Source organism: Tarenaya hassleriana, unplaced genomic scaffold (assembly GCF_000463585.1).
Source record: "Tarenaya hassleriana unplaced genomic scaffold, ASM46358v1 Cleome9, whole genome shotgun sequence".
NCBI lineage: Eukaryota > Viridiplantae > Streptophyta > Magnoliopsida > Brassicales > Cleomaceae > Tarenaya > Tarenaya hassleriana.
In genome coordinates, this window is record NW_010971389.1 from 4441666 (window position 1) to 4452209 (window position 10544).

At 39.4% G+C, this 10544-nt stretch overlaps 3 protein-coding genes across 6 annotated transcripts in view; 2 read left to right on the top strand and 1 right to left on the bottom strand.

Annotated features, from left to right (window-relative positions):
* Positions 1-442, top strand: part of LOC104804437 (probable magnesium transporter NIPA6) — a 4146-nt gene extending 3704 nt beyond the window's left edge. The window contains exon 10 of the mRNA XM_010528736.1: positions 185-442. Coding sequence (XP_010527038.1) covers positions 185-318 — 134 coding nt within the window. The 3' untranslated portion in view covers positions 319-442. The remainder of the gene's footprint in view (positions 1-184) is intronic.
* A 621-nt stretch (positions 443-1063) lies between these two features.
* LOC104804438 (phosphatidylinositol 4-phosphate 5-kinase 3) lies at positions 1064-5523 on the bottom strand. Of its 4 annotated transcripts, none has more exons than XM_010528738.1 (8): positions 4120-5523; positions 3868-4032; positions 3540-3705; positions 3352-3462; positions 3070-3263; positions 2856-2971; positions 2688-2763; positions 1064-1869 (listed from the first exon to the last, which is right to left on the bottom strand). In XM_010528738.1, the coding sequence occupies exons 1-8, from the start codon at positions 5286-5288 to the stop codon at positions 1560-1562; spliced, it is 2307 nt and encodes a 768-aa protein (XP_010527040.1). In that variant the 5' UTR covers positions 5289-5523; the 3' UTR covers positions 1064-1559. The 4 variants fall into 4 exon arrangements, with proteins under 4 accessions (XP_010527040.1, XP_010527039.1, XP_010527041.1 ...); XM_010528737.1 differs by having other exon boundaries at positions 1064-1872; XM_010528739.2 differs by having other exon boundaries at positions 1574-1872; positions 2688-2777.
* A 1913-nt stretch (positions 5524-7436) lies between these two features.
* On the top strand, positions 7437-10026 carry LOC104804439 (probable ADP,ATP carrier protein At5g56450). Its single transcript, XM_010528741.1, has 2 exons — positions 7437-8113; positions 9147-10026. The coding sequence occupies exons 1-2, from the start codon at positions 7724-7726 to the stop codon at positions 9777-9779; spliced, it is 1023 nt and encodes a 340-aa protein (XP_010527043.1). The 5' UTR covers positions 7437-7723; the 3' UTR covers positions 9780-10026.
* Positions 10027-10544: the final 518 nt, after the last annotated feature.

The following is a 10544-nucleotide window of genomic DNA, read 5'->3' on the forward strand; positions in this document are numbered from 1 at the left end:
GGAAAGAGTTGTAGTGATTGGTCGTATCTTCGATGATATTCCTTGTGAGCAAAGACATGAGAAACCCGGAAGTTTACTGTTTTTCATGATGGCTGCTTCTGCGATATGTTTACCCTTGCTTTTTCACTGTGGCCAGTAGAAACGTAACTAGGGAAGTTGATTCATTACAATGGTAAATCTGCAGATCTGTACACGCCGTTATCACCGAGAGTCTCGTGGTACATCCAAGGGAATGGGGAGATGTGGAAACAGAGAGAGGAGGATGGACAGCCGGCTCCAAGCATCATTACGATTCTAAGACCCGATTATTTCAAGTAATTATTATACCATGTTATTATGCTAATGCCAAATTATTTTCTTTTTTTTTCTCTACAAAATTGAGATTAAAGCCTTGGAAATATTGAAGGAGAATATCGGTGAATAGAGACAGAAGTGTTCAGTAGTCATGCTCTGAAACAGGGCCGATGTATATATTTTGGTGAAGCTACTTTTAGAACCGAACTAGAAATAATACAAACCAGATTTGAATAATAATAATAATAATAATAGGGCCAGACCAAATATTTTATTTGTTGGGGGGGCAATCTTCTGATAAATTGAATTAAACCGGGGGTGAGCCGAAAATTGAAATTAAAAATAGTTTGAAAGATTTTGGGAAATCGTATAAAAATACGATAAAGAAACTGTTAAAAACTCGTGTCGAAATAAATCAATTCTTTTCCATTTAAATTCATTGCAAGCAAAATTTTTTTTAGATTCTAAAATTATAGATTCCATTCAAAACAACAAATTTCAAAGGCTTACTTATGTGTCTTGTAAATATTTCCCGACAAAACAGCGCTTTGTCTTTTCAAACATCGCAAACAGTAAAAGAAAAAGACCAAAAGCAAAATCACTTCCACCTAAACTGAATCACAACTCTCTTCCCCCTTTCCCTTCTTTTTATGATCTTTTTTTTTTTAATTTAATTGAAAAAAAGCAAAAGAACCAAACTTGTTTCCTCCCTTTTCTTCGTCCAATCAAAAGCCTTTTCTTGTTCAAATGGTAAACCACGAATGTCAGAAATCGACAAAAATAAAATTAAAGATCTAGGACAAGAATCCGACCCAAAAAAAAAAAGAATCTCAAATGCCCATTTTACCCGATTTTCTCTGTACAAATTCATGGGATCGCCACAAAACAATGAACTCCAGAAGCATTTGCCTATATATTTCTCTTCACCTGCTTCTGTTTGAGTACAAAAACTCTTTGCTTCCCCAATGAATAAAACGGGAAGAAAGAAGCCAATTACATACATACATACATATATATATATATATTCCAATCCCCAAACGCCAATCGCCAAACGCCCTATTCCTGAAATTCTGAACGCTTAACAACTCAAACCACAGGTCTCAGACTCCATCAGTAAACTCTGTGCAAGTCATGTGTGCATATTTCCTGTCTGTATCTGTTGTCACTGCACTCTGGCAATACTCTCCCTTAGACAGCAAACAGTTCCTTGGTTTCAGCCACAAGAAAAAACACTCACCAATTTGTCAGGACCAAGTTTCTTCTTCTCATTTGCCTTCTAGGAAAATCCTGTTAATGAAATCTCTGAACCTTCTTGAGTAGAGTTTTGGATCCACTGCTGAGATCGAAGTGGGATCTGCTTGAAGGGATTTGTACGCGTGCTCTAGCTTTTTCGTGATATCGTAGTCTTGGAGAATGTCGATTATACCGAAATATAGGATCACATCCAATACCTCATTGCTCGTACTCTTGGGTGTCGAGGCATTGCTTTCGCTGCCTGGGTATGACTCCTGTTCAAGTCCTGTCACCCGCTCTGCTTTCGCGGGTGTGTTTGCCCCGAGCTTGATCAATGGCCCCCTGCTACATTTTTGTTCATAAACCAACCAACCAACCCAAATGTTCTCAATGTCAGTGAATAGGCTAAAAATCTAAACTTTGTGTAAGGTCAGGAGAAGCATAGTATAAATGTCATTCTGTCCAATAATGGTTTTGGTCATTATATATATATATGCACACACTTGCAATGGGTGAAGGTCTAAATTGAGGATGCCAAGAACAAAGGGGTACTCTGATATGAGATCAATGAAGAGGCTAAAACATAAAGTTTTGATTAAATCAGAAGCATAATCTCTCAATTTGTTAATGCCTCAGTGTAGTAGATTCTCGCAATGCATGAGGGTTTTAGGCCATGCCAACTTCCAAAAACAGAGGCGCATCTCTGTTATTTTTGAGTCAAAGACGATAGGGACCACACGAAGAATTCAAAAGCTAATCTCTGCAACAAGACATGCACAGCATACAAAGAATATCGGCTGAGATGGTGGGCCAACATCTAACCTTATTGTATGAATCTAATAAAACTATTAACCAATCCAACCCCAAGATTATATGATTAGTGGGCGGCACATCTTAAGGTATTATATACAAGGGAAAAAGTCCCAGACATCATTATATAGCCTATTAAAGTCAAATTATTATTATAATCCTAGTTGTCTGTCTTTTGCTTTCTTTGTGGAGGCAGTGTATTAGGCAGAGGAGAACCATGAAACACTATTTTTTCAAAGACCCAGCTGGTTTTCTATTGGGTTTCTTTATTCTTTTGGACAGAGATTGGTTCAACAACCAAAACGTGAATGGAAGTAAAGTTGATGAAGCAGAGAGAGCAGAGAACATACTTGCTTTCGATGATACAATCCATATTTGGAAGTGAATGATACCCTCTCATCAATCTGTCATCATGGTCTCTTCGAGCTGGATAAAGCAAACTATCTTCTCAGTATTAAATTCAACTCATGATCCGATAGCTAAAATGTACTGAAAATTGAACGCAGAAAAGGAATTACCAATGTTCAAGGACATGTCGTCGCGCAAGGAATCGTCCTGAAAATGAAGGCCGATCAAGAGACTGTAGTCCATAATCTTCTCGGTTTCTAAGAACTCGCAATCTCTATCGATTTGCCTGAGCACAGTTCATTGGAATGTCAGTGTTTGGAGCCATGAAGAGAGCAAAGAACGGAGACACAACTTGAATGGTGGGGATTGTGTGTGGGTTCTCACCTGATAAACTCGTGATACCACGAGCTCTCAAGCCGAAACACATACTTCAGGTCCAGGTCTTTGAGTGTCGTGGTCTCGTCAATTTCACCTTCAGGCTTGTCGATTGTGCGTCCATGAGATGAACCTTTCAAGTCGAACCTCTTGTGAATACGGTACTCCGAACAGAAAAGATTCCCCATCACAATGAAGCGTGTCTGGTGTGCATTTCAGTGCCAAATAAGAACAGCAGTCATATCATTACATGAAACAAACAATCTGAAAATTATAACCCAATTTTCATACCTTTTGACCTCCCACTGGCTTGACACAGTGCACCCCGAAAAACTTTGTCACCAACGAGTTCTTGTACTTGCAAACGTGTTCATAGTAACTTGGAAGCATCTTAACCAGCACCTAAGAACCGTTAACAGCTGCTTAATCCTTTTCTCATGTTTCCGAAAAATATCTTCAGAACCCAAATCAAACTATACCTTGATTTCAGATTTCTTCACTGTTTTTATCATGAATCGTTCATCTGGAGTCAAGTAAAAGAAGCATCCGCTCTTTCCCGGGGAAGAAAACTCTCGGAGTGACTCATTTCCACATATGGCCAACATGTAGTCTGCCGGGTCAATGGCAAACAATTCTCTCAAATGCCTGAGCAACAAAAAACATTGGTCACAAACCAAAGATTCCACGAACAGTACAGTTTCTAATTCTGGGAAATCCACAAGTGGAAACAGACTTTGAAGTCGAACCTGTTCTAAACTGCAAAGGGAATGAATGAAGCAGAACAAGCAACCACAAAATAATTCATACCTAAACACCATGGGGCAATAATCCTTCCATCTAAACTCCACAGATTGATGCGGAGGTGTGGACTTCGACCCTTCAGGAGGAAACCTTGTCCAGAACTTCTCCTTAGGATCAAAATCGGATTGCTTGAGTCCCCGAAGCACTGACACATGCTTCCCGACAGAATGCCTGTATTTACACACAAGTCAAATCCCATAAGACAACACCAGGAGAAACAATGTCTGAAGCAAAATATGCCCTAACTAGACAACACACCTAATACCAAGTTGCAGATTCAACATCAAATCATAGTTCTTGTGCCCAAACGTCACTGTTTGTCCAGGTTTCTTCACATCCCCTTGATCCAACCACCTAGGACTCCTCTTCACATTCACAGCTTCCCTGTTCGACCACAATGGACTCCTCAGTGATTCGGATTCTCCCCCTCCGCTTGTGTTATCGCCCGTATCTGACTCGCTCGTGTATTGACTATACATGGACGCAGCTTCAACGTTATCAACAATGTCACAAGTAATATCGCCAGCATCACCATCCAATTCCCATATGCAGATCCTCGGAAAGTTCGTGTTCCGAGACGCAGCATCCGTTAACAACTTACTCGCCATATCTTCCTCCATGATCGTCGTCGACATGGTCTCCGTCACCGACGATTCCTTCTTCTTCTTCCTTCCCCACCCACCAAAGTGATGATTGTTAGTATTGCTATTACTATTGCTATTGCTATGGCTAGTACTAGTTATCTCGTTACCACAGGTGAAAATCCCTTTCCCTTTTGGAACCCCATTCTCCCAAATCCCATCGTATCGATTCCCATTAGCCCAAGTCATCACACCTTTCCCGGAGATAACGCCGTTCTTCCATTCTCCGACATACTCGTTCCCGTCGCTCCAAACGTACCTTCCATGGCCGTCTTGAAGATTCGCCTTCCAGTTCCCTTGGTAAACGTCGCCATTTGCGTACCTCTTCTCTCCATAGCCATGTTTTCGACCCCAAAGCCAATGCCCTCTGTAAGTATCGCCATCGATGCCGATGAATGTGCCTTCGCCGTCCATCCGACCGTCCTTGAAGTCCCCCTCGTACGTGGCACCCGACGGCCATGAAAATCGGCCTTTTCCGCTCGCTTTCCCGCGCGTCCACTCTCCTTCGTACATGCACCCATCGGACCAGAGGTACTTTCCTGCCCCATGGGGCACGCCCGCCGACAAACCTCCCTTGTACAGGTCGCCGTTCTTCAGAAGCTTCTCCACTGTCCGAACCTCCGTCGCCGGAGAATCCGTCGCCGCGACCGCGTCGCAGTGCGTGGGGACCACGCGGCGGGAGCTTTGCTGGGATCGTGAGCCACCTCGTAGGAAAGAAGTGGGTTCAGTGCAAGATGGGGTCTTGTCGTGAATGTCGTCGGAGAAACTGAAAAGAGCCTCTTGCATTTTTTTTTAGGGTATATGGCACTCTACTTGTACTACCTCCGGAGAATCGCCGGGAAAATCAGCGACGGCGACATTCCCGGTGAACTTGTTTCCTTTTTGTCTTTGCTTTCCGGTCCGCTTTCTCTCTCGTCTTGTCGTGTTTCCACCAAAGACGATGATGAATCCACAGAGAGAGAGAGAACAAAAAGTAAATTTAGAGAGAGAAATCAGAAGACGATACAAAGCAGGGAGATGTGCAGGGAATGACGATTTACAAATATTTTCTTGTTTTTTTTTTTCCATTTCGCATATATTTTTTTTTTAATAAAAGCAATGGTGCACGACTTATGTAGAATGACAAAAACGCCCTTCAAAGCTTTTGGTAACAGAAATATGGCATCATGATCATGTGATACGTGGGGACAGCTAATTCCACTGGCTAACGCGGGGATGATCATAATCATAATCATAATCATTATATATACACACATACCATACTTGATCTCGAATCTATTAAATTACAACTGTTATTGTTTAAGATTAAATAATTTCATTGCAGTAGAATTATTATTCAATTCTACAAATAAAAGCCAAGCCAAATATAATTTAATACAATATTTTTTATATAGAATTGAATCGAAATGAATAATATATAAATATGTTAAAACTAATATAGAATTGAACCACAAAAGTTGCATCAAATGCGTATCAAGCTAAAAAAAATGATATATAAAAACAAAACAAATATAATTTTTTACAAAATGGAAAAAAAAATAATACGGATGTTTCATACCATGCAACTTCTTCCACAAAACCTTTTTAACTCCTCTTATTAATATTTCACTTCATTCAATATTCAACCACTTTGCCATAAAATATTCAAGATGCATCAAAACGAGTTATGTATCATTTTCTTTATATTTTAATTATCTCATCTCTTTTTGTAGAGAATTATTATTTAAATACGGTAAATAATTGCTATCAAATTGAGGGAAAAAAGGGTGAAAATGATGATGTTGTGGCATGAGAACCAATAAATATAGAAATTTGGGGAAAGAACTTATATTCTAAATCATTCGGCTGGATTTCGGTTTTAGTATTAGTTGGATATTGGTGCAGAATACGGACGATTAATAAAAAAATGTTGAAAATTGGTATAAACTGAAAATAAAAATGGGCGAAAGAAAGGATATCCATACACATGGCCATTTTCGGTTTTGGATGAATTGGATACATAAAAATCGAACCAAAATATAAAATAAATAAGCGGGTGGATGCAATAAAAAGTCGGTTTTAAAATCAACTATAATCTTAATGATATGATAGAAATAAATAAAATCGTGGTTTTATAGTTAAAAGGTGTACATTAATTGGTAGGTAATAAATATAAAGGCACATTCAGTCTCATAGCTGAAATGACAACTGTAAGGTTTGTTATTTACATTAATTTAGCCGGTTTGTTTGGTTTGGCTAAATGTACGGTTTACTTCGGTTTAATTTCATTTGTTTGTACTCAACCTCCAAAAACTCTAGAAAATTAAATTCGACAATTTATTATTCCCTCTCTAATATTCAAAAAGAAATTTTAAAAAAAAAACGAAATTTGAAACATCAATTCAAATATGCATCAAAATGATACTTGCTTTTTTATTTATAAAAAATAGTTATCGTTAATGTATTTAAGCCAACCATGTTAGAACTTAGGTCTTAATCGACCACAAAAAAAAAACAATCTATAATTTGTCATATATTCTATTTATGACTATAAATATTTATTTAGAACTGTTATCCACCAACCAACTAAATTCCAGTTTTTGAAAAAGTTTAGCCGACCGCATCCAATATTAATTTTTCATTTATTTCTTTACATGTAACTTCATTTTTTTCGTATACTTAATTATTTTTAATATAATCGTGTTATATTAATATTCATAAGGTATCGTTAATATATCAGTTGTTATATCTATGATTACAAACAATTCTAACACCCAAGAATGAATTTGTGACACAAAATATATTACATAAAAGGAAAGCATAAACGGAATGATTATATATATTTTAAAAAATAAAAGGAAATTTATTGAAATTAGAACACAATATTTTCGGCGAAAAATAGAATAAATCTGAAGAATTATATAAAGATTAGTTACCACCAACGACGTGGCAAATCGTGTGTGCTGACTCTGATCCGAATTTATCCACAGCCTTTCCCGGTCTCCGATCGAATATAACATTTTCTCTCTCCCGTCCCATTCCATTTTCCTGGAAAAGAAAACGCAAGAAAACTCCACACCCGAAGCGAATTCCCCAACACGCAGTACAACTACTCGCCACCAATTCCATCTCGGTAAGAACCCATCTGATCATCGACGCCAGCGAGTGAGATTCCGCCGGAAAGAAAAACGAATACTTTGCCGGAGATTTCAGAGAAGGAAAGAGAAGGTTTGCGGCGAAGTATGAGCAAATACGACGACGATGACGACGACCCAGGTGGGGAAACCGGGTCAAAAGCGCGTGGGATCCCTCCATATGGGTCGTCTTCTTCATTTTCTTCTCTGCCATCGCTGAAGCATTTCCACAGGGATTTGCTTGCCGGTGCGATGATGGGGGGTGTAGTTCACACGATCGTGGCTCCGATTGAGCGGGCAAAGCTTCTGTTGCAGACCCAAGAGAGCAATCTCTCCATAGTCGGTGATGGCAGCGGCGGCGGGAGGAGGAGGTTCAAGGGAATGTTCGATTGCATCTTCCGTACTGTCAGAGAAGATGGGTTCCTGTCTCTGTGGAGAGGCAATGGAAGCAGCGTTCTTCGCTATTACCCTTCTGTGGCGCTCAATTTCTCGCTCAAGGTAACGTTTGGGGACGTCCTGATTGTGTTCATTCGGATTCTGGTTAGGGTTTTGATGTGAGATTTAGGGTATTTTGAGTTGGTTGGTGTGAAGCAACCAGTAACAAGATATTTAGGTACATTGGTGGTGGTTGGATGTTCATGTGATTCCTGCTCGTCTTTTTCTTGAATTATCAGAAAGATTGAAAAGGGTTGTTTGATAATTGGAGGATGATTACCCAAAGCAAGAATCTTTATAAGATTGGTTGATTGCAGGCATAATACTGCCGGTTAGAAGCCTTATAACTTATCCATCTAATCTTGTAAATGGCTATGAATTTCGGAAAAATAATGTAAAGCATGATCCTTCAGGATTGTTCTGACTGCTAGCATGATTGTATCTGTTAGAAGCCTTATAACATATGCGTCTTCTCTTGTAAATATGGATGAATCGCCATGAAAATTTGTTTGCTGAGGAGTAAAGAGAACCTTTGTCTATAGTGTTTGGTGACAGGCGTGATGAAAGAGTTTTCCCTATTTTGTTGGAGTTGGATACAATTAAGGTTTTCATGTTTGTTCAGTTATAATCCAAAGACAGGATACTGTGTCGTAGAAATAAGTACTGTCAAATGTCGATATAGCATTATCTTTCGGCAAGTAACATTAGGAAAATGTGATTTCTGTATACCAATGCAATTGCCTGTGTGTGGGCTATAGAATGGATAGTCTGATAGCTCAGGTATATGAGTGGATAGTCTGATAGCTCTAAGCATGATGAAGAGATGTCCTGTTTTAAAAAATTTGCTTTCTCGATGAAGAAGAAAACTGGCTTGTCGGGCGAAACCATAAGAGGGTTTTCTTCTGAATCAACTTTGAACATTTTCTGCAATGAAAATATAGAAGCTGTGGTGAAACGGTATATAGTTTTGTTTCAGCTGAAGATAAAACGTAAAGAATCTAGCTCTGGTTCTCTTGGTAACATATCGGACTGATTCCAATAATATCTTTCGCTCTCTTTCGCCTCCTAAGATTTTTTCTCTGTGTTGTTTCTGCAGGATCTCTACAGAAACATTCTGAGAAACAGCAGCTCCGAAGAAAATCATATTTTTGCCGGTGCGTCAGCCAACTTCGCTGCTGGAGCTGCAGCTGGATGCACAACACTAATAGTAGTATACCCGCTTGATATAGCGCATACCCGCTTGGCCGCTGACATAGGAAAACCCGGGGTACGCCAATTCAGAGGAATCTGCCATTTCCTATCAACAATCCATAAGAAAGACGGGTTTCGGGGAATCTACAGAGGCCTTCCTGCCTCTCTACACGGGATAATCGTACACCGAGGCCTCTATTTCGGGGGTTTTGACACGATGAAGGAGATCTTCTCGGAAGAGTCAAAACCGGAACTGGCACTGTGGAAGAGATGGATATTGGCTCAGGCGGTGACGACGTCTGCAGGGTTGGTTTCCTACCCGCTAGATACAGTTCGAAGACGGATGATGATGCAATCTGGAGCGGACCGCCCAATGTACCGTGGCACGCTGGAGTGCTGGAAGAAGATATATACGAGCGAGGGGGCGGTTTCCTTTTACCGAGGAGCGGTTTCAAACATGTTTAGGAGTACAGGCTCAGCTGCTATCTTGGTTTTGTACGATGAAGTCAAGAAGTTCTTGAACTGGGGAGGCCTGTAGCGGCAGCAAGGGCAAGGAATTAGGGTAAATACAAAACAGAAACGATGATAGAGATTCGTTTTTTGATATACAGACATTTGAACTAGAGACAGAAGATCGATGTAGGAAATATATCAGGTGATGATGATGATGATGATATTCATTTGCCATGTTGGGTTTTGAAGATGTGGCAAAAACACTTTCACCTTTGATTCTTTGATCTTTTTGTTGAAACTTGATCTCTTAATCGTTTTCAGTTCTCCATTTACTGGTTTTGTCTCTCATCGATCGATTCGAATACATGTGCATGTGTGTGTACATGTATATATGGATATGTATGTATATATGTATATGTATGTATAGCCATGTGTTTGAGTATTTAAGCATATGTGTATATATATGTGCATTTTTTTACTTTTGCTGACGTGGCGTGTTATGTGTGACGTGACAATGAATTGGTAATTTTTTTTAACTTGCCAATGACGTGTTACTGGAACCGAATTTTCGATTTACCGTATCAGTTGTGGACCTTGTGGTCATCGTTTTTCATCGGATTGTTAATAATTAGGGGTGTCAAACGAGCCAACTCGAATCGTTTGAGGTTCGGCTCGTTTGGCTCGGATTGTTTTGGGCTCAATTTGTTAGGTTCGTTTTCTAACGAGTCAGAAAAACTTCGGCTCAGATCGCTCATCAGTTTTCCGATTTGAACGAGTCGAGTCATTGAATCAGAGATATATAATATTTTTTATTTATATTTATTCTAAATTTAACTATAAATTTAAATAA